Here is a 25,155-nt window from a genome sequence, read left to right as displayed (position 1 = left end):
TGTTCTGACTGCCTATCATCTTTCATTAATTATACCTTCCTTTTTTTTTTTTTTTTTTTTTTTTGGTGTTTTGCGGCAGGGTTTGTCTGTGTAGCTTTGCACCTTTCCTGGAACTTTGTAGACCAGGCTGGCCTCGAACTCAAAGATCCGCCTGCTGCTGGCTCCTGAGTGCTGGAATTAAAGGCATGTGCCACCAATGCCCGGCTAATTAATTATACCTTTCTTAAGTAGCCAATCTGCAAGGCAAAATGTCTTCATTTTGCAAGACAAATTAAGATGCCATTTATTTGAAGTTTAATATGCACAGTAAAATATTTGAGAAGTTTTTAATATTATCAGTATATTGGACATCTCTTTTCCTTTCTTTCGGGAAAGATGTTTTGGGGAAATTGCTCTTGAAGAGACCAAAGGTGCTGATTTCTGTAATGTATTATGGAAGATAACAATTTCTATAGTACTTCCTCCCACATCCTCCATGCCCTTGATAACAGATATGTGTTCTAGTATGTTCTAGAACAAGACAGTTGGCTTTTCATAAAGTGTGTTGAGTGTGTGGTACAGTTAGAAGTCTGTCCTTCCCCTGTCCTACGGGGTGCTGCTGGATGCTCCAGCTTTTTTGGAAGGAGATGGCTTGAAAAAAGGCTGAGTTATTCACACCTGCCACACATCAGGTGACACAGAATGACAAAATCTCCAATTTTTGTTGAAGTATCTTGAGTTTGATTTTCACAATTGTAATCAAATTCTTAAAACTTAAGCACATAAAGGCAACTAGTCATCTGGGTTAGCTACATCATGCTCTTTCTTCCCTTCTCAAACCTCCAACTTTCAGCCTTTGCCCATTGAGTAAATAACTTATCTACCAGGTAGAGTCTTTGGATCTGGACAGTACACAGTCTAACTTCTATGTTGGGGCTGAACTCTGTGTCTTGACCCTTTGTCTGGGTTTGGCAAGTGCTACAGTCTGTGTGGGAAACTCCAAAGAGGAAGTATATGAATCATTCAACTCAGCGTTTTCTTGGGGGAAGCCCTCTACAGCACATGCTTCTTTCTCAGAACCACTGGGAACAGTGAAGAGGAAGATCAAGTTCTTCTACTCTGTGCTTAAACAGCAACATAAGAAACTGTGAGAATGTCTGTCCCAAGAGAAGAGACACCTGACCAAAACCTTAACCTACCTGAAACACAAAACTGAAGGGTTTATTTCATACTATGATTTATCACAGGAAATTATATTTTGATTTGTGATCATTCTTCCCATTTTCCTGCCATCTACATTCCCCCTTATATTCCAAATAATTACTGGGTTTTTTTGGTTGTTTTGTTGTTGAGGTAGTATCTAATTTTTTAGTCCACGCTGACTTAAAACACTACATATTCCAGGTTGGCCTCAAACTCAGTAATCCTACTGCCTCTGTTCTTGAGTTCCAGAATTTCGGTTATGAATCACCCACACCTCTCTCCAAATAACATTTTAAAATTACTTTTTAAACGGCAATATTTTCTTATTTCAGAAAAATATTAAATTCAGAAACTCAAATTTATAAAAATGGATCTTATATAATACTACCATCAGGATTAGTTATGATTAATTTTAGCCATATATTCCAGTGCTTTTTCTATGCAACAACACTTTCACACTCAAGTTGAAATGATAATGAATATTCAACATTATATCCCCATTTTTTCATTGGACAAACCTAAACACTGTCCTTCCAATTTCCTCCATATCTTTCCGGTACTATATCACTCCATGAACACTGCAGAATTATATCTTTGATGCCGTTTCAGGGGACCCAGAACATTCATACTATGTGTGAAGGCTTTTCCCTAAGGAAAATTGTAATCCAAGTCTCAGATGCATTTGTCTACCCAGATAAGGAAAAACAACCTTAGAATTATTATGTTAGTATTATAACCTCAGATGATCAGATTGGAAATGTCATCAAGTGCATTTATATGAGTATAATAAACTGTTAACATAGCTCACAACTATAAAGTTTGATTGTTTCTTGGTAGAAAGAAAACCCTGGATCATAAACATCAAGCATCAACACTAGGCTTTCTATACGTTTTGTTTTCCATGCTGAGATCTCATCATTATTTGTGGTCAGGGACAATGTTTATTTTTCTACCAAATTTCCCTTGTACCACCAAGATCCCCCCCTTTTTTCCCAAAGAAAATAAAAACACATTTTGTCTAAGAGGTTGAAAACAGCAGGGATGTTTTTCATTGTTTTAGAGGAAATGCAAAGCACAAAGGAGTTGACACTAAGAAAATATAATTAGACAAAAAGTTAGGATGCAATAAACATGCCATTTTGATAACAGTCACATGTTGCTCCTATGTTCACTAAATCACCTGAATGGCTCAGCTCTTCAGTTTGGGGACAGTGCACACTGGGTTTCAGCCTAAGTCACCCAACTATGATTGTGATCCCTGACAAGATTTGGTAGCCGTATGAAAAATCCAGTCAGCAAACTGGTTATCTTGAAAAGAAAATGTTGGTAAAATAGTTCACATTATTCTTTTTTAAAAAGATTTGGTGAAACTATGAAGAAAGTCTAAGACTGCATAGAAACCAATGCTCCATTTAATCTTAAATTTTTTTCAAGGCATAAATGGTGTGTGTAGGTTTACATGTGGATTGGTGGGATTGGAACAGAGTCAACTAGGTATAGAAGCAACATTATGAAAATAGTTGTTGTTATTTTCTATCCCAGAGACTAGGAACTCATTAAAAATTTCTGATTATGCTTCTCTTGACATAGTAGAATCTTATTTTCTTTCCAAAAGAACAGATACCTTCTACTCTAAGAGCTTCACCCATTGCTACAGGAATTATAAACACTTTGAGGAAATTAGCAAGCTTTTGCCCTGTCAACATGCCTAGTAGTAACAGTATTACAGCCCCAAGCTTGTTAGCATTTTGGTCCTTATTTCCTGGGTAACAGATTAAAGGGAAGGCAGCATTGGTACAGACTGCTGGAATCGAATTGTCTTCTACATGGGTAAGAGAAGCAGCGGCCTCAAGGAATATGCATGTGCCCCGGGCCACATTGGCAGCAGTGGCAGGGTGGAAGTAGGACAAGCCCTCACCTTTCTGGGGAGCATCCTTTGGCCTTGTACACAGACACTGTGGTATGGAAGCAGGCTCCTTGCCAACATATATTGCCAGGAGCTTCATTTTCTCATCACTGCTAAGTTCTAACAGCTCTCAAGCCTTGGTGTTCTGCTTCTAAACTCTCCCTGATCAGAACTTAAACATGGTGGAAGTGGATTTATGAGTGAGATTATATATAAAGTAATATCACAGACTGTTGGTAGGAATTAAGAGAATACAGGGTTCTGAGTACCAGCTACAACAAGGGATGTCTGGATGTGTGAGGAAGAGGGAAGAAGTTGCTATTCTCAGTTTTGTATGTCCTTTTGCCCAAAGATTGTTTTATGTACAGCAGGGATGTAGGCACCAGAGTTGCTGTTATATAGGAAAGGGAGCTGGTTGCTTTAATGAACTACCAGTGGAGATGCTGGTAGCCATTTATAGTTTGTACTGGTTACTCTTCACTTCTTTAGTTTCTATCACAGACAGGGATAAAAACAACCCAAAGATAACTGTTTAAATGAAATCTAGTACGACCACTACAAATAATACTCAAGTATGTTTAAGTTGATTTAAAAGAAATAGTGATATAAGTATACTGTAATTATCTGTGATAATAGCATTTGTGGTAAAAGGGCAAAGAATAAGGATATTTGTGGTTAGTCTGAAGCTGCTTTCAATATTTATGATAATTTTTTGAAAGATTTGGGAAAGTGATTGCACAGATGGTTCAAAAGTAAAGAGGACTATGTAAGCACAGTTCATAATGCATAGTTGTATCATTTGTAACAATCCAAACCAGGAAAATTCTTAAAGAGTCCATCACCAATAGGATGGAAGATTGTAGTCTAGTCACACAAATCGACAATGACAGATCCACACACAAACCAACCATACAGCTATATCTTACAAATGTAAGGCAGAGAGAAGTCAGGTAAGAAAGAATGCATGGTTGACTAGAAGACGAAATGGGGCAAAGATCTGGTGCGGGACATCTGGATAATGTGTGTGGAGGACTGAAATGATGATGGCGGAGAGCTAGGACAGTGTCCCATTTCTTATAGGTTGTAGCTACAGTGCTATGTTCACAGGGAGACCATTCACTAACTGTATATTTCTGTTCTATACAGTTTTATACATTATATTGTAGTAATATTTTTACAGACACATGGGCTTTTTCCAAGAAGCATGAAAACCAATATATTGGATAGAAATATTCTCATTTTCACCTTTTGGTAGAAAAATAAGGATTGTAGAAGTGCACCTCTTTTGCAACATCTTAACTGGATAGTGAAATGCACTAAAGTAAGCAGAAGGACAAGAAAGGAAGGAATGTGAGCACTTTGGGAGGATTCCACTCAGGATCCACGAGTTGTAGAAATCCAGAAACAGGTCTGCTGGAGGCCTCCCCTCTCTACTCAGACATGGGCTTTCTAGAACTAGCTGGCTTTCACACAGGCCTGGTAAGGGACTCACAACTTTGATTTATTATCAAAATATTTCCATTAGATGACAAATCTGAAGAAATAAGGACCCATGGAGCAACACAGATACAGGTAGGCCCTTTTCTAGCCACCCTTGGGGACAGACTTACTCTTGGAAATGCTGTCTATAAACCACAACTATTACATATCTCCAGACAGTGGCTCGATAACCTTCACCTTTACAGTTTGTACTTAAAATTTCTCACCAATGATTTGAAAAGTCCCAAATTTTCATCTGTACATCACATTACAGATCTTTGTAACTATCCATCTTGGCCATTTAACTTCAATATTCAACGATTACCTATAGTAATGAGTATTCAGTCACAAATGTAGTTAATAATTAAATATAGAATTATAGTTTATACATTCCTGTAAATCTTTCAAAAGACCACGTCTGAGAGGCAGAGGGAGCAAGAAATTGCTCAAAAAACCGCAGGGGCGAAAGAATCTCAACATCATTAAAGTGGGGAAACAGGAAAGTTTCAGATATTCATTTTTACCATAACAGTGCTTCAACTAGAATGATAATGAGTAACTCATGTATGGGAAAATGAGTTTCGAACTGCACAAGCCTTAAGGCCACAGTACGCATGGGAGTTCTTTGGGAGCGTTTTAAAGGAGCATGAGTGTTGCAAACAGAAGCAAGTGCTGGCACTGTGCTCTGGTGTCCAGCTGAATTCAACATCTTCTCCTCTTTGATCGGAAGTTGTAGTCTGCCTCGAGAGTGAACACTGTTCTCTATGGACAGCACTAAACTTGCTGTTTGGGTGAGAAACAGAAATGAACAGTAACACTGCCATTGAAAGTAAGCATTATTTACACAGTGATGTGATTGATTTGATAGACCTTAGGTTACCTCCCCCTTCCAATCACAGTGGATTCAATAAGATAATTGCATGTATGTTAGCTTGTGCTCATCTCTGTGAATTGCCTCCATTAGCTGCAGAAACTTCCAGGGCCCAGTGTCCCTGAAGGGAGAGTCCTGTCTCTGTGGCTTTAACGAGTCTTGCCATGGATGCTCTGCTTCTCGTGAAGATCACCAAACCCGACATTTCCTTTCTGGATTCATGTATGAATTCTTGCGGCAGTGAAAGGCGTCTGCAAACTCAGCAGAGTTCTGCAAAGTCCCAATAATCCTTTGAAACAAACAAAAAAAGTTGCCGTCAGCACTGGATGCTCAGTGTCCGTGTCACATTTGGAGACCATAGACATTCTCTTGGTCCGCTTGTCCTTGCAGTTGTGAGCCCAGCCTTGAAGGTCTGAGCCGTCTCTCCATTGCCCTCCCACTGCGGAACTCCTCTATGCAACTCAAATGAGTGAATAGAAACTTAGTATGATGAATTAGATCCTTCACATTTACAACATTCTTAGATGGATGGAAGGTCATCATGCAGGAGTTAAGAGCACAAACTTTGGAACATTTTCAAGACTGTTCAGAATTTTTATCTGTAGCATGCATCTAACACATTCTATCAAAGCTGTTGTTACAATGTCACTAGACTGTAAAGAGGATTCACAACATAAAAGTATGCTACATGTTTGTTTAAGATAAACGGACAATTAATATTTGAAAGTGTTTTTGTGAGAAGAGTTTAGTGAAAAGATTTTAAAAAACATGATTTTAACTGTTTCTTAAGAGGGCTCAGATTTTAAATAATGTTTTAATAGTTCATTTTATAATAATCATAATGTAATAATGACCAATAATTTTAGAAAACTATTTCAATGTTTATATTAAGTATATATTTCTTTTAATTTAAGTGATTAACTGCTTTTTGACCATTTCACATTTACATATATATTTATATATTCTTACTACTCTCTCCCCAACTTTCTCTTAGTAGATTTTTGTTGACTTGATTTAGTCAGAAAGATAGAGAAGTTATTTTATTTATTTATTTATTTATTTATTTATTTATTTATTTATTTATTTATTGTCTCCAAAGCCCTCCTTACATATTGGAAACTGGATTCAGTCTCAGTAACTGGAAAGAGCTGGAAAATACCCATTTCCTCTTATTTGTGGCACCAACAGGCAAAATAAAGCTGTGCAACCCACTATCTGAACTAAGCAGCATTTGAAGGGAGAAGTAGGTCAATACAAGGCAACAGTATCATACCACCTCTCAACCAGTTCCTTCCGTTTTCCTCCTTCTGGGACCACACTACCCTCTCCTAAGGTTGGGAGGTAAAGGTTGGAGGCAAATGCTTTTTAGTGATGGGAGAGAAGGAAAAAGTGATTACAGCACTCTCTGATGTGGTGGGTAAGGGCATGTACACTTCTTAGCACTTGTCTCCCCTCCAGATATTCTACATGTAGAAGTCTGAGTGATCTTAAAAAATAAATCATAATTTATAATTCCCAGTGACGCATGAAGGAAATCCAGACTTAGTCTATGTAGTGCATTTTCCTTCAAATTCCACATCCAGCGCAAACTATGCCAGCCTAATGTATTTTCATTCTTCATAGCAACCACAACCTACTGTTGCGATGAAGCCCACTACCTGGGGAAATCACATCTCAGCCAGAACATGGCTAACACCCTCCAGCCTTCATCATCACCCCCTTGACAGCTGTGCTAGGTTTTATGTCAACTTGACACAAGCTAAAGTTATCTGAGAGGAGGACACCTCAATTAAGAAAATTCCTCTATAAGATTGGGCTGTAGCAAGCCTGTAGAGCATTTTCTTAATTAATGATTGATGGGGGAGGGCCCAGCCCATTGTGGGTGGTGCCCCCTCTGGGCTGATGGTCCTGAGTTCTATAAGAAAGCAGACTGAGCAAGACATGAGAGCAAGTGAGTAAGTAGCACACCTCCATGGCCTCTGCATCAGTTCCTGCCTCCAGGTTCCTGTCCTGACTTCCTTTGGTGATGAACAGTGATTTGGCAGCATAAGCCAAATAAACTCTTTCCTCCCTAAGTTGCTTTGGTCATGATGCTTCATCACAACAATGGATAACCTTAACTTGGATAGCAGCGTTTTCTGACTACTATCTAAATTACCCCTTTCCATTTGTCTTATCCGTATCAAAGCTGTTATAATATCATCAAACTGTCATTTCTGTGAGCAAAATGCTGTGAGTAGCCTGCTCTCTGCTGAATCTTCAAAGCCAACTAAGTGATTTATATTCACCTTCTGATTCAGGACAAGCTGAATGAATGAACCTGTCACTTGGTCATGACGATAATCCGCACATCAAAGGACAGTATGAAGGAAAAGCTGCATTGGTGTTTGTTGTTCGTTTGTCACTATAGAACAAGAAATGCAGCCTTGCTTTCCCTTCTCACTGAAGGAAAGAGAAGAGCAGCACAGGTGATTTCTACACCCGACTTCCCAGTGTCCCATCCACTAACATTCAGCTGCTGCTTCATCCCACCTCATAGCCTCAATTCCCTATCCTCAGGAAGACATACATGTTTGGGATGCTAGTTTTGGGGACTATTAAGGGTAGTCTTAAAGATATATCTTTTTGATTTGAGGGCTTGAGGTTAACTGAGGGTCAATGCTGAAGATTTTAATATCTATAGGTATACTTGGGAGGTAGACAGCTAGCCTGTACAGGTCTGAAGTTTGTGTGAAAGACATAAGCACCTTCCTGTTGTAAACAAACAGAATGGCATGTGGACATTCCTGAATCTGAATATGAAGAGTGGAGGCTCTGCCAACAGTGTGCACTCAGGTGTCAAGGATTTGAGTGACCGCAGCAGGCTTGAATTGAAGACTACACCCTAATCTCTAGATTCAGGTGATGACTTTGGGTTCTTTCATCTAGAAAGTATAGTACGTTGACCAACTCCCACCTTCTAATTGTTTAGCAGCTTAGAGCTAACTTAATCTGACAGCTTTAAAGTGTCTCATATCTGAAATGCTGAAAAACAAATCCGCTCTTTCCACCATCAGGTACAGGAGAAGATTGAATCTACAACTACAACAATAACACCAGAACCTGACTATGCTATCACTTAGACTTCCAGTTTCTAGAATGGTGAGAAATGGAGGTTTGTTTGTTTATAAGGTAAGAAGAGAAGGGGGAGAAAGGGTGGAGAAATTCAACTGAATAAATGGAGTCAAAGGCATGGTCTAGGTAGAAAAGCATCTTAGAAGATGACAGTGATGGCATATACCCCCAATTCTACCTATTCAGGAAGCTGCAAGAAGTCAGTAAGTTTAAGGCTGGTCTGGGCTACACAGCAATACCTCATGTCAGAGGGGAAAAAAAAATCTTAGAAGTTAATCATTTTGATGGTCTTGACTCTTTTAGGGTCCAGGCTTAACTACCCTCTCAATGTGCTGAGGAATATTCATTTAGATACTGTGGAGGGGACAGTGTTGGTGGCTAGGGATATCCTCATTCTGAGGAAGAAGCTCCCTGGTTGGTATTATGTGTATGCAAAAAATGGAAGAACCTCAGTGTTTCATTGATACATAAATAAAGCCCTTTTCTCAGTAGGTGTTGTAGATATGCAGGAACCATTACATCAGTGTAAATATCCAAATCTATGCCTTAACTCTGCATTTCTTTCTTTCACTCTTTTTGCTTTCTTTCCTCCCTCCCTCTTTCTTTCCTTTTCTTCTTTCTTTTCTTTATCCTTTTTTTAGACAAGGTCTGACTATATAGTTCAGGCTGGCCTCAAACTCATAGAGATCCACCTGCCATTGTTGAAATTAAAGTCATGTAGAAAGACTAATCTTTGGAAAACATAACTGGGAGTTGACAATCCAGATACAGCCAACACAAGAACCCCCAGATCTCCATCTCTGTTGTATTTCCTCTTTTCCACTCAAGACTTCTAGATAATTTGATTGTGAATAACCAGGTCAACAACACACCAGTACTTCTCTTTTCTTTCCCAGGTTTGTAGTTAGTGTTTAATGCTATTTATATCATCAAATATTTGGACAGGTGATATGAATAATCATTTTGAAGGTTGGGTACATTTTGAATACAATGAATCTCTTCTCTAAGAGTGAGGTCATATTTTGTTAGTATTGCATACAATATTAGCATGGGTTTCATGCTACATTAAAATTCTGTCACTTGTGTGTTTGCATTTTTATTAACAGAAGATAAAAACTTCCATTGTTTCCTTAATATGATTCATTCAAAGTTTTTACTCTATGATGTAGAATAGTCAATTGTGCTGGTTCTATTTATGCCCTGTGAAATAACCATTTCTATTAAAAACATCAAAAATCTAGTGAGCTGAACACCTATGTGACTGAGGATGGACTTTAGACCTACAATATAGTACTCCTGATCAAAAGCAAATGGATTATTTATTTATTTGTGTATATTTAATCATTCACCTAATTAATTAAATAATTAATTAATTAATTATTCATCTGAGCCAGTATCTCACTATGTATAGCTCTAGCTGTCTGGAACTCACTATATAGACCAGACTGGCCTTGATATCACAGAGATCAGCTGGCCTCTGCTTCCCAAGTCCTAGGATCAAAAGCAAGTACTACTATGCCTGGATAGTAAATGGAATTTTTAAATTATTGAATAAATCCTCTTCAATTGATAGGTACTCTGACAATCTGCTAATAATTCCTTAAAATTAATGACTTAGACTCAAAATTAACTGGTTCCATTTATGAAGAGACTATCCACTCATTATAATTTCTCATTTTGATCCTTTCATGACAGAGCCATGTTGAGAAGCATATATTCTACCACAGGTGATAATATGTATATTAATATATACTAACTGGAGTGCTGGACAACTTATAAAAACCCATCCTGATGGTCATAAAATATCAGGAGTTGATGCTAATTTTAAGGTGAATGGAAGAAACAGGATTTCAAAGAGCAGTTAGCTTAAGCATGTTAACTTATAAAGGGAAACCAAGTGCCCACATTGGTTGAAAGTACCTGCATAAAATGTTGGAAAGATTACACTTATAAACATATTGGGACGTCATCCTGGAAATAGTTCCTCTTTCGATTTTGATGGCACAGCTGCTTCAGCATGGGTTTAACAATCTTCCTCTCTTTTGAAAATATTTTTAGATAAACCACCCAGCATCAATTTTGAAGAATAGCTCAAGGATTGTTGGTTTTGAAAGTTCTTGTAAAATATGTTTCACCTTGAATTGCCAAGAAACAGCCTTTTTCCAAAGCTACAACATAACCTAGCCTTTTGCCAAGGAAATCCCTTTACCTCCAGAGAAAATAGTAATTTCCTTGACAAAGGCTGGCCTTCCATTTATTCTTAAAACACGCACATACTTCTCTTATTATGAATGGAAAATAGGGATATAATTGGTGTGAGAATCACAATTGAATATATAAATGACTTTACATGTTTATACGAAAATATCGAGGTGGAATGCAGTCACTCTTACCTGTGATAGTTGGCCAACACTCATTACATCTGTAACTATGCAGAGCAGAAGAAATGAGTGATGAATGGCATGGAAGTACTAGCTTACTGTGAAGTGGTGTTAAGTTCATTACAGACTTTTTAAAAATGATTTCTTCATTTTTACTTTATGTGTATGACTGCTTCATCTGCAAGCACATTTGTGTGCCATATACATGCTTGGTGCCAGTGGAAGCCAGAGTAGGGCTTTAGTAGGGCTCCCAGAGATGGAGTCAAATGTGGTTTTGAGCCTCCTGACGTGTGCTGGGAACCAAATCCACATTCTTTGCAAGAGCAGCACACACTCTTAATCTCTGAGCCATTTCTCTAGTCCTCAAAGTCCATAACTTTCCACATATTTTTTTATTCTATCCAGGTCTCTTATTTAAAGAAAAAAAACAAACAGTACTAATTTTCAAGCATGTATAAGTAACAGGCACTTATATCCATTAACATGAATCTTCCAACAACTCTCTCTATAATTTAGTCCTTACACATTAAGAAGCCGAGGCCAGAGATTAAAAATTAGGTAGTCCTAGGGCTCAGACAAATGTGCAGAAAAACCCTAACATAGGGCCCAAATGAAAAACGAAAGGACACTGTTACTTGCACAGAGCTGAACAGGCCTGGGCGTGCTAGCTGTGACGATTTCACTAGGTTAAGAGACCAAAGCATAACTAACAATAGTAACAGCAGCCTGTCTCATCAAAACAGAAGAACATTAATGTGCAACACCTTACTTTCCAAGGATGGCAGCTCATTCAGTAGCTCGACACTACTGAAGGAATCTAGCTCTTTATGGAGATCTGCTTATTTTCATAGGAACATACAGAGCAAAGGTCTGACAAACTGTTTTATATCCATTTATAAATGTTCTCTGCTATCCTCAGAATTAGATTCTTATATTTTTAGCTCCTGAAAACCCACTTTTTTTTTTTTTTAACGTGACCATGTTGGTAATCAAAGGAATAAACAAAACAAAACAAATAAAGCACACTATTAAAATTAAACTAAAATTCTCTTGGATTAAACCATAGTGAGAATAGATCCACAATGCCTTTCTGTGGAAAGCAGTTAACTAAAAGCATCTAGTATGGATAAGTTAATTAACAGGACTAACTTTAAGTCACATTACAGGGAGAGCAAAACGCAACAAGCTGTTGTTGCATGAGGAAATTTTAAGGGATGGCTAAGTCATAGGCCACACGAGGCTGGTGACAGGGACAGAGGTGACACAGGGACAAACCAATGCCCTCACTGAAGTTTAAGGTGTTTAATTGCTACTTGTGACTTTCCAATGAAACGTGTTTCTGTCAGTAGTTAATTTTCTAGGTAATGTATTCACATTCATTTTAGGTAGAGTTTAAAAAAAATTTGGGTAATAACTTTTGTTTTCAAACTCAGTTTTCCAAAGTACAAAATTTTTAGTTAATTTTTTTTCTGGTTTCCTTCTTGGAAGGTGGTCTTGACAGCAAGGGATGTTAAATGTTACATTGTGAGAGAAAGGAATTGCGTTAGGATGCCAGGCTAAGGGACTCTAGAACTCAACATTCAAAGGTTGTCAGGGATACAGCCATTCTCTTCTAATACATTGATCTCTTACATGTTCCCATTCTTCCACCTCAAAGAGCATTCTACTAGTAGCCTTGCTGGGCTGTTCTCTGACCTCTGCTGTAATGTACTCACTCCTGGAGTGTTGCGGATAAGGTATTCAATGTTGGAGAACCTCCAAGAGAAATGCTTCCCTTAATGTAGAATTAAAATCTTTCTTTGGCATTTGGAACTCACATTCACAGTCTCTTAGAAATATGTTCTACTGGCTGGTGGTTCCATCAAACCACTGTTAGGAGGTGACATCTTTGTTTCAATCTATCAGGCACTGAGCTTAGGACATATGTATTCTGGAGGACAGAATGGCCAGAGCTGTGCTTGTGTAACCATTACTGGTGTGGTCTTTGGAGGCCTATCTTTGACATGTATTCAGGCACAGACAGAGACACATGCACACACACATACATGCACACATACACCTGTGCATGAACACACACAAACATGCACAAGCACACTCTTACGCACACATATATGCACACACGTGCACTTCCACACATACGTGTATAAATACATACATGCACACATTCACAGTAGTCTTAAATGGTATAGAATAAGAAGTATAAAAAGCCAAATATGATGTATAGAAGTTGTGGAGTCAACACTGGAACAGCCCAGCTGCTATTCATAACCACATACCTGAAATTGCCAGGACTGTGTACATCTGTTTTAATGGAATTGACTGCATACTCTGGCCTGTAGGTCCCACACCACACCTGGAAGTATAAGTAGACAAAGAAAACAACATGCTCAGGTATAATCATGGAGCATTGTGGGTAGGTGGTGGTGGTGGGGAAGCACAATAATTTGGCATTTGCATTCAACTATTTACTCTTCAAATGACGTTCAGTGAAAGGCAACCATAAACATAATCATTCATAAGGAACATGATCTGACAATCTTGGTGCAAATAATGGAAATTAGTTAAGTCAAATGCTTTACCCCAATTAATTAAAAGAAGAAAACATCATGCAATATCCAACTTGCTATGAAATTACAACTCAAAATGATTTTCACATTTATCAATCATGAAAGATATATTACCTGGGCAAAGTTCAAGAAGAATAGTTGTTTGTGATTTAGGTCAATTCCAGGGAGTAATTTTTCTTCACCATTCTTTTTAACATAATTCTGATAGGCCTAAGTAGTAAAATAAAAACATACAATTTCTAAATTTATATAAAAACCTATCATGAAAGACCATGTAACCAAGTAATTCGCCTTCTACATCAAATCACTATAAAAATACATTTAGATATGGCAGCCTGCAACTCTTTCATGGATTAGGAAGGAGACTAGAATGTATCTATAAATGTTCAGAAAGAATAAGAGACCCATTAGCAGATGACCAGAGTCTGGCATGTTAGAGGATCACACTACATGTCAGTTGGATGAAAGGATGACTTGAATACGTGATGAAAATCTTACCTTAAAATTGTCTATGGATAGATGGGTAAGTCCAGCTCGCTGGAAGAATGGGTTGCCAAAGGAGTCATCTGCAATTGCTATATTTAGCTTTGTTACTACTCTTGGCAAAATAGACTCACACCAGATTTAGTCTGAGTGGCTCTTGCCAAAAGTTAAGGGATTCTGTTGAGATTCCTTAGGGCTCAGTGTCCTGTGGTTCTGAGGTGAAGGAGAAGCAAGAGCTCTGGTTCCCTTGACACAGAACAAAGTAAACTAACTTCCAGTAACATCCGGAGAACGGCATTTTCATCACCTGATTCTCAGAAAATGTTCTGAAACCTTAAAGATTCATATTCACTATTGAGAAATTTAGTTTTGCTCTGCTATATGTCATTTAAAAATGGATAAATAATAAACTTCCTGAGACACGTTATTTGCAATTTCTTAAACAAATTAAATGGCATTTATTTATTTATTTGTGAGTACACAAATGCATGTGTGCACACCATGGCACACATGTAGAGATCAGAGAACAACTGGCAGAAGTCAGTTCTCTCCTTCCACCAAGTGGATCTAGAGGAGGTGAGGTGCTCAGGTTTAGTGGCAAGCGCCTTTACCCGCTTAGCCAGTCAGCCCCTCCTAACTTATAAAGAACATCCATCAATTACGTAAGTTAAAAATGTATTTTGTTTCTTTCTGTTTACCATCACCATAGACTTGTGAACCTTTGCTATCTAGAGATTTTGGAGAGAGGGGGGAAGTTTATGCCTCTTCCCACTTAGAGAGTACATGGTCTAACAGAGGGTCAAGTCACTACTTACAAAGAGCTCATATAGTGTCACGAATATTTGTACAATTGAGCTTTCCTTTCCTACTGTAATTATCAGCCTGGTGTAGGTGGGTAGTAGAGCAGAACCCTCAAAGGTGCTAATTACTAACATGGCCACTTCCAGTCAACACAGCGTGACAGGGACTGTTGCTGAATCAACAAAAAGATGGGCAAAACAAATGAGACAATGGCTTGCATGACATTGAAAACCAGTCTTTAACGTTACACCTGACAAAAGAAGACTGTCCTGAAAGATGGTTAGTAACAAAGGCGAGTTCTATAGCAGGCTTATATTATTTCTCCATGAGCATTTATGCCACAGTGAAGGGAGGGGAGAGTCAATGGAAGTTTGGGGAGTTCTGAGTTGAAAAGTAATTGATGGCTTTGGGTTACACTGGCCAGGATACTAAGAAAGAGAAATCCTGAAAGAAGATTCTAAGATAATAAGAGGGTACCCTTGAATATTCAGCTTCATGTTAATCTGGAGATCATCCCCAAAGGATTACAAATAAGAGTGCCTGGGCACAGCAGGACAAAGATGGGGCACTCAAGATCCACAGGGCAGGATTTGGCATCAGTAGGGGGAAATCAGTTTCCTCTAAACTAAGCATTATCCCAGTCCCAACTAACATGCTATCCAAACAAGTCCAAAAGGGAGCAAACCGTTTCCAATGAATCTAACTATATCCTACAATAACTCTGAAGACTATTTATAGGAAATAAAAAATTATCCAGTATCTAAAGAGGTAAAATGCATACTGTTTGCCACCTAGTGAGAAATAGAAACATTAATTACCCAGCATTCAAGGTAGTAACAATGTACCACCCTCAGTAATGGGCAGGGACATTTATCTGAATTCATCTCCCAGGCCTCCTACTAGGATGACGCTTTGTTTTGGGTACATTGCAGGGCCCAACAGTCATCTCTCTGTTCCGTTGTGATGCTTCTACTTTCCTGATCATCACCAAGGTTCTCTTACCCTTTACCCTCAACATTCCAGTGATGACCAAAAAATCCTATTCAGTCCTCAAACATTCTATCCATCCTATCTGTGAAAACCTGTTTCCCTCTCATGGACATCCTTTGTGTCACTTCAAGTAGGCTGCTATTCTCTCATACTTGGGCAGCTTCAGGATCAAGAGGTACACTCAAATTCATCTTCACTCCCCCTTGTTGCTTCTAAAAACATAATTTTTCCATCCTTTTATGGAATTCCCTATTTTCTCTTCCACACTGGAATTTATTGGATCATCTTTTAATTCTTACTCACATCCTCAATTACTGAAATCTTTCATGGAAGCTGTGTTTATACATCTCTAGGCCCTAAAATCGTACTACAAACAAAGCCAAGTCCTTAAAAGTACTTAGGAAGAAGGACTGTAGAGATCAGAGGCCCTGGACACCTGCTGTACTATAATGCCTTCTAGACATCACAAGGAAGCTGTATCCATAAAATCTAAACAGCGTGGGTCCCTAAATAAGACCTGCATAATGATACTGCCAGCCAACATGCCTATGGGTGGAAAATATTTCACAAATCTCCACCTCAGATGAAGAGCTACAGGCAGTCAATGGTAGCCTAGAGAGGGAGAATCAATTTCTGCAGGGACAAGTCCAGTTCCAAATGATCAGCCCTAATTAATGCACATGCAAGCTTCACTAAAAGGACTCAGTAGTTTTTGCATGTATGTGTGGATAATAGTAAATAAGAAGATTATGAATCTGAAGGGGAGTGGGAGGCACAGGAGGAGTTGAGGGGAGAGAAATGTGTGAAAATGATGGAAATACAGTACTCCTATATAAAATTCTCAAAAATATGTAAATAAAGTACTTGTTGCTTGCAAGAATAAGTGGAAGGCTATGGATCTAATGAATATTCCAACAATAATAATTTTTGAAGAATAATAGTTGGGCCAACTACATGGCCATATCTTGGAGCCATATCATGGTCGGGTCCCTAACTGTTTCTCAGTGAGCAGACTGTGGCTTAACGTTATGTCTTCAGTGTATGCTGGTTATCATCTCCACAAGCTGCCTCACCTGCTGAGAGGAAGGTCTCACTCATACTGGTGAATGATCCTGAAATAATCACTTGCATGGACATATTTACTAAGAATTTTAATTCAGGGATTATTTCTTAGAAATATTTTGTGTCTTCTACAGGTTTGTGCATCATCTTCTCATATCTTCCGTTGGAATGTTGAGGGCTTCCTTTCTACCCTGGCTCTATCACATCTTGTCAACCTTACAGACCCTTATGATGAGCATATGTACAACCCTCTTGCTCTTCACATGATTCCCATTTCCCATTCTTCACTTTTGTTTATATGTGTCTCTTAGAAGAGGCTTTACAGAAATATGGGTAAATATGATAAATTAACATTCCCATGGGTGAAATGGGAGCACAGTGTAAATACTCACTCTGTATGCTTGGCCAATACCTCCATTATCAGCAATGTTTTCTCCTAGTGTATTAATTCCATTGAGCTGTTTAAAGAAAGATTCTCTATTAGGATTTTTATAGAAAGCACCAACATTTCACTTGTGATTGAATGTCTAAAGCTTTTCTGGGGAATACTGATGACATACATGCTGTCCACCTGCTAGGTCCCACGTAAAGTTTCCATACTGGTACACCATGCACTGGGATTGGTCTTTAAAATTATTTGCAGACTGCTGAGTCCACCAGTCGATGAGGTCTCCATCTTTGTTAAAATTTCTGCCTGTATCATATTCATTTAGTAAAAAAGGAAATTTGTTACAATAAAAATGAGAATAAGATTATTCTCATGCTCATTGTTATAACTGAAATTCTTGAAGTAGATTCACATGCAGTTGTAAGAAACAACACGGAGAGACCTCCTGCTCACTGTCCCCGCTCCTCAGTGGCATTTTGTAACACTATAAAACCACAGCAAGGATATTGACATGGATACAGTCCTTCCATCTTGAGGTGTCTAGTTTAATGTGCAAAGGACTAAAATACTACAATGTGAGTGATCATGGAATGAGGCAGACATTGAGAGAAATTGCTAACTCCTCCAACTTCTGCTTTCTTTGGGAAAGCCCAAAGTTGATCTGCCAATGTGGAATTGATAGGTATTTCATCCACTTGGCTTGTGCTAATGCAGATGAGGCCACTGGATAAACACTCCTGAAAGCATGTCTTGCTATTCTCGATGCTTTCCATCTGAACCAAGACCATTTGATTTGACATTTTTAGACTTTAAAAGGTCAACACCTTTATTCTGGCAACCCATTTCATGTTCCCAGACCCTTTATGAAACTAACTCTGTGTTTCTCTCTACTTTAAACACAAAGAGAAATATCCCTTTTTCTTTTTGAGTTTTCTTGCTAGATTGAAATGACATTGATCATTTTCTTTTTTGTATCTCCAAATGCACTTACATACTTTATATGTTTTGACCTTTAATTTTACCATGTTTTAAATATTTATGATACAGTGGATAAGAAACAGGCAATGAAACAAAATTTGAACTTACATGCTGATTCTACCAATTCCAGGTTTTATAACATTGCACAAATATGCTATATGCCTCTGTGTGTTTCTATTTTTCAAATGGAAACATTATTAGTCAGCACCGGTTAAGACTGTTGTACTGACTAATTGAATTAACAGACACCTAGTATGTTCTCCTTAAAGTGCTATTCTTCTTGTCTCTTTGTCTTTCTAGAATTCTGTTCAGTTAACATTTTGTGAACTAAAACTTGTTACAAGTTTTGCTATGGTCTTTTTACATATCTTCTGTCTTTATTTTAATTTTGTTTGACTTTAATTAAAACTGTAAGTCTTCTTGGTTATTTAGGAATGCATATCAACATTTAAGTGTCTACTGTTTACAGGGTTCTAAATTATGTATTAAATATAAGATGAGAAAAAAAAAGTTCCTGGTTACAAGCAGCTTACAAGCCACAGGGCAATGGATAAGTGATGGCTTCTGACTTTCTATCAAAAGACCCTGCTCACCATGAGCCTGGAAAGCTAAGAAGACACTCAAAGTAGGAGTGAGCATCATTTCTGGTGCAGAACACCACAGTACTTGCTCAATGTGAATATTTTTGTTAGTCTCTCAGACTGTAAAGCACATGTTTCTTACCGCCCATTAACATTTTGAGTTTCTTAAGAAACACTTTAAATGGAACACTGGCTTTGTAGTGAGACTTAGGTCAGCAACACGCTGATAAACAAATGGAGTTTTGTACTGATAAACTGTAACTCTTGAACTCAGGAAGATATATTTCAGCCAAAGAGAAATGTTACCTATACTTTACCATTGTCATCAAAGCCATGAGTGATTTCGTGTCCAATGACCATCCCGATGCCCCCATAGTTCAGTGAGTTGGACTGCCGGGCACTGAAGAAGGGGGGCTGCAAAATGCCAGCAGGAAAGACTAAAGGAGAGAAGATGGTGGAAGGTTTGTGAAGAGTATCTGTGGCATTGTCAGTGACAGCATCATGCTTGCTAACCTGTTTCTACTACGTCGGCTTCACTTCGGTGGATAACAAAAGTCTTGGGTGATAGAAACCAACACAGTCATTTATTATTGATGGCGGAGAAGTGGCTGAGTCAGTGCTGTACATGACCTGTGATTTATTCATCACAATTTTCCTACCAATCTCTTTTAAGTTTTTTTTTTCTACAAGGAAAATTTATAAGCTACATTCAGGAAGTTTAGTTTAAATATTTGGAAATAAGAGCTACCCAATATCACACATTTCTGTTCAATGTTACCTCTGAAATTGTACCCATCCACAATTTTATCTAAAATAAACTGCCATTCAGTCAAAGGGGTCCCTCCATCATTTAACACTATTTTATTTTTATCAAAGTTCCTATGACTTCTCTAAATTCTGTTTATTTCCTAGTTTATAGTTGGAGTCCTTCTTTATCTGATTTGCTCATCTCCATCCTGGCACCCCAAAATCAGCCCTGTGAGATCAGAGATTTATGTGTTCATACACATTTACGTATGTATTCTTTGGTACATCTGCTTTTAAAGTCATTATTTCTAGAATCCATAGCCAGACAGTGCTTGGAATAGAATTAGCACCCAAAAAAATGTGTTGACTGCATAAATAATCAATTATAAACAAATGAATATGTATGTTTCATAGACTAAGATGTCTATAAAAAGTTTGTTAGACATGAAAATCTCAAAGAATAAGATTATTTTATTTAAAAAGTTTGGTAAATAAATGAATAGTACTATTTATGACTGTCATAACACATGAATTAAGTTGAAAACTTTTTCCATTTTTATGTCTCAAAAACAATTAAGTATATCAAACAGCAAACACTTTCCCCTCCTAGATACCAGTCTCTTGCCTGTTATTTTTTCCTAATGGCACTTTGTAGGGTAGTGTCAACAGAGTGCAACAGCGAACCTGTTCTATTGATCTCAGTTGCTTCTTTTCCTTTACAAAGTTTGCACAGCACATGTAGGCAAAGACCAAGAGGTACACTGTTCTTCCAAAAGCACATTTTGTTGTTTATTCTGGGAGTTTGACAGTACATCTTACCTCACACTTGTTCCTCATGTCAAGAATTACTATTTCTTAAGATTATGTTCTCACTTCCTGTCCAACCTGTAATCTATCCTAATCTAATCTACCCTCTTATTGTATTCTGTAGCCATATTAAAGTGCAATAATAGTCATTATTCCTTTCCTGCTAAGAAACTTTGGAAAGTCATCATTGTTCTGCATCCTTCTCCTGACCCTGCATGCCATCATTCTTTCCTGCTTCTCCTGGTACCTAACATTCATCTATTGCCTAGTCCTTTGCAATATTGTCTTATAATAAATATACCTGCTAAATACTCTGTCTGTAAAATATACTAATATGTCTCAATCATTTTTCCTTGGGATATATTGCCTCTATTTAATGTAAAGGTGCCACTGTTTTTAGCCAATGATGTCTAGACGAAGTTAACCCCTGACTTTAGAAATGAATGAAGATGGATTCTTATAATTCAGTAATTTTACCTTTCCTGTTTTAAAGTTCTAGTACCCACTAGGTAACTGCAGCACTATGTTCTGGAATTGATAAAGAATTGTATGTAGTATGAACATGTATTACATGCAAAATTCTGAGTCTTGCCTTTACAGAATATCAAGAATATAAGTGAAAGGCCTTGACATTCAGTAATTAAAAAAGAAGATAAATTTAAGGTCTATCTAACACAATGTAGCAAATATTTTTCTTTTAGACATGGTAAATATGACCTAAGCTTTCATGAGCTTCTGGGATAAATATTAGATATTTACAGAGGTGACTTTAAAAACTCTAAGCAATTTTGTTCTTTAGACCTTTCAATATGTTGGAAAGTTGCCATTGTCTATCATTTTCAAATGATAAAATAATAAAAATAGACCTTTGCCCTGGAGAATTTGGGTAAAAGTAATACCTCACATGTATCTGCCTGAGCTAAACAGTGCCAAGAGATTATTTTTAGCTGAAAGTTACACAAATTATATGCAGTTCTTTATTAACTTAAACTGAGTATTATCTCCCACACTATGTACTTTGATTAAAATCTACCTATTATATAAAATGTTCTTATGAAATGTGCTATCAAGGCTAAACATTAACCACACAGACTTAATTACAGCCTTAGATGCCATTCTTCAAATAAGTGATATGATTTTTTATGGCTCATATTAATACTAATCTTCAAGTTCAGCTTGGCAGATTATGAGCTCCTTTAACTTGGTCAGCTCAAATTTTTCTAGGAGGATTTTTCTCCAATAAGCTCACTGCTTTACTAGCAAGCATCACAGTATTGCTAGTCACTGACAGGTCACTTCATGGCTGCCAGCAAGCTGGCCAATTAAATAAATCAAGGGACCACAAAATGAAAGATCACTACTTTTCTTCCTCCCTGTCTGCATTCTTACCCCCACCCCAGTAGTTGCCCCCTGATCTTTTCAAGATTCCAAGCAACTCAACTTTAAGATATTTCAACCACAGTTCAAGTTTGCAGTCAGGTTCAATCTGAAGGTGAGTCAGTACCAGATCTGGCAGTATCTAGGGTCTTTCTTTCACTTCACTTGAAGTGAAGCTGTGCTGAATTTCCCTAAGGCAGAAATAAATGTCTAGCTGCCTCACTTCATGTTAGAAAGCAATTCTCCTAATAGGGTTTCCATGTAGAATGAACTAGATCTCCCACTGACAGAACTATGCATATTAAAAAGAGGGGCGTATTTGGGGAGTGGGCTGAGAACGCTGCTCAGTGGTAGAGTGTATGTTCATACTGAGCAAGGCCCTAGGTTCAGTCTCCATTCAGTCTCCAGAAAAATCCATCTATCTATCTGTCTGTTTGTCTGTCTGTATCTGTTTACCCATCCATCTATCTTCATCATCATCATCATATTTTGAGATTCCAAAGTGAAGTACCTTTCTAGATAAAGGCATTCTAGATAAAGTTGCTGATTGGTTTTGTAAATGCATTATACTATGACACACAGTGGTATAGGTGCAAGGGAGTTGATCATCAAACAAATCTTGTCTAGTTTGAAGTAATCTCTCCTCTTTTCAGAAAACATACTTTGAGCTAATTGTTTCTTGCTTAGGGGGCACATCTTAATTATTATCTACATGCTATATAAAGATAGCCTTTCCAGATTCCTTATGTAATCTGTTTTCATATCATATGCCAAAGTAAATTACAGATAAAGTTTTACTTCAAAAATAGAAGCCATAAAAATACTAAAAGAAAATGTAGACAATGTCTTAATATGCTTCTTCTTAGGCTTAAAAGCATGGGGGAAGTTATACCTCAAAATAAAAAAAAAAAAAAAAACATGCTTTAAGGTTTGTTTTTTAAGTAATGACAAGTACTTTGAAAGGCTTTTAGTAATTTCTATTTCAAATCAGTAACAGATTTCAAAAAGGTGAGGCTTAAAACAGACTTAGAGATATAAAAAGAATAGTTTAAAATGATGCTGAGATGATCATTCCTTAATTCTGGCCATGCTTTGATATAAAGGCCTAGACTGAGTCCCTTTGGAGAAGCCTGCTTTATGGCTTTAGTGTACTTCTGCCAGTGTCTGTTTGATGTCTGTCAACGTGGTAAAAACTCTTGGAAAAAAATGGGCCTGTTTATATGATAAGAAAGACTGCTTTCAAATATTCCCGGGTTTACCCAGGAAGAGAGGAAACATACCTTTGCCATGTCAAGTTATTCATTTATTCATCATATTATTCATACATATGTTAATTTTCATTATAGTTTATGATACTACTATTAGTGCAACAAAAGTTTGTTTCCTACTTTGAACAAAAGCAGCTGGGTAACATAATTTTATATGGTAACGTCTAACCCAGCTGTTCAGTCTCCTTTCCGTTGCTGTGACACACACCATGACCTAAAGCAACTTAGAGCAAGAATGGATTTATCTGCCCGCCCTACACTTCCTGGTTACAGCCTAGCACTGAGTGAAGTCACAAGGAATGCTGCTTGATGGCTTGTTCACTCAGACTCATGCTTTGCTTGCTTCTCATGTAGCCCAGGCTCACCTGTCCAGGGATGGTACTGTCTGTATTACACTGGTCCCACCTACATCAATTAACAATCAAGACAAACTCCCCAAAGTCTTATCTCCAGGACAAACTCAAGTGAGGTTTTCCACTTGACTCTAGTCTCTGTCAAGTTGGCAACTGAAGCTGAGGGCACTGTTTTTTTGTTGTTGTTGTTGTTTGTTTTGTTTGTTTGTTTGTTTTCTTATCAACCTTCTGAATTCTTTGGAAGCTTTGGATAAAGACGACAAAGAATAGGAGAATCTCTGCTAGGCAGGCTGCTTACTGAATTACCAAGAGAACTGGGTCAATGAAGAGTTGGCTCTTTGAACCTCCAATAACTTTAACGGGCTGATGCCCAATAACTCAAAGAGACAATATAATTTTAAAAAGGAACTTTCAAAGAGCACATGGGAATAAGATAAATCATTTACATTATAGATTGGATGTTATGCATGAAACAACTATCTAACATGATTTGGATTAATTTTTATTTTCCTATTACAGTGAAAAGAGGTACATGGATACTTCAAGAAGTGAAGCAATAACTCATTATCACTTTTACTTTTACTTGTAGGGGAGTATTAAAAGTTGGTCATACAGCAAACTGTGGCCTGAAAAAAGTTGAGGAATACTAAAGAATTATTTAGGAATATACCTTACCTATCTGATTTCTGCCTGAAGAGTAAAATGCATTGACCACAGCTGCTCCACTTATCCACCTATGAAAAACATAAGAACTTGTTACAAAAGATACTCCATTACCTCATTCAATCTGTTTACCACAAAAACAAATGTGAAATATAATCAACAAATTGACTTTGGCATACTAGAATTTAGAGTCATTGGAAAATATTTCTATTCATTGAAAATTCCATATATATCCCAGTCTACAATCTGTTATTTCATTTGCATGGATTTTTGTGGAGGTATGTGGTTGTACAAAATTTACTACATCTTTTCAGAAACTGTAGTATGCTGTTGATATTGCTCTGTATAAATAAAGTGCTGATTGGCCAGTAGCCAGGAAGGAAGTATAGGCAGGAAAAAGAGAGAGGAGAATACAGGGAAAATGGAAGGCTGAGACAGAGAGACACTGCCAGCCCCTGCCATGACAAGCAAGATGTAAGATTCCAGTAAGCCATGAGCCATGTGGCAACTTATAGACTAATAGAAATGGGTTAATTTAAGATAGAAGAACTAGATAACAAGAAGGCTGCCACAGCCACACAGTTTGTAAGCAATATAAGTCTCTGTGTGTTTACTTGGTTGGGTCTGAGCAGCTTCGGGAGAGATTTGTCCGACCATGGGCCAGGCAGGAAGATTCTAGCTACAGTAGTAGGTTCAAATTATATTGAAATGTACTTCGCTTTATGCTTTGATACTAAATTGTCTCAACAATTCTGGAACAGTTGACAATATATGAAACAAAGGTTAGTAAAATTTCAGATTCAAGTAGCTTTTAAGAATTCAATTCTTAGTTTATACTGAGCCTTTTTGGGAAATCAGAGATTATCTTGGAGCAATGAACTTCAAATTATTGCTCTTTAAATCTTGTTTTAAAAATGCAACATTGGGAGAGATGGTACAGTGGTTAAGAGTAGGAATTGCTCTTTCAGAGGACCAGAGTTCATTTCTCAGCAACCACAGGTGCCTATAACTCCAGTTCCAGGAGATCTGATGCTTCTGGCCTCTGAGGGAACCTGCACCCGTGTGTATATAACATACACACACACACACACACACACACACACACATAAACACACAAACACATACATGATTAAAAATAAATCAAATCTTCAAAAAGA

At 37.6% G+C, this 25,155-nt stretch overlaps 1 protein-coding gene across 2 annotated transcripts in view; it reads right to left on the bottom strand.

Annotated features, from left to right (window-relative positions):
* Window positions 1-4,568: 4,568 nt before the first annotated feature.
* Mme (membrane metalloendopeptidase) overlaps window positions 4,569-25,155 on the bottom strand; it is a 78,389-nt gene continuing 57,802 nt past the window's right edge. For both annotated transcript variants that reach the window (XM_036191284.1, XM_036191283.1), the window contains exons 17-23: window positions 24,011-24,069; window positions 19,101-19,220; window positions 17,397-17,530; window positions 17,229-17,294; window positions 13,615-13,710; window positions 13,210-13,286; window positions 4,569-5,727 (exon numbers count right to left, since the gene is read on the bottom strand). In XM_036191284.1, the coding sequence (XP_036047177.1) occupies window positions 5,628-5,727; window positions 13,210-13,286; window positions 13,615-13,710; window positions 17,229-17,294; window positions 17,397-17,530; window positions 19,101-19,220; window positions 24,011-24,069 (652 nt within the window). In that variant the 3' untranslated portion in view covers window positions 4,569-5,627. The remainder of the gene's footprint in view (window positions 5,728-13,209; window positions 13,287-13,614; window positions 13,711-17,228; window positions 17,295-17,396; window positions 17,531-19,100; window positions 19,221-24,010; window positions 24,070-25,155) is intronic.

The sequence above is a fragment of the Onychomys torridus genome, chromosome 6, assembly GCF_903995425.1.
Source record: "Onychomys torridus chromosome 6, mOncTor1.1, whole genome shotgun sequence".
Lineage (NCBI taxonomy): Eukaryota > Metazoa > Chordata > Mammalia > Rodentia > Cricetidae > Onychomys > Onychomys torridus.
This window is presented reverse-complemented; position numbering and strand designations above follow the sequence as displayed.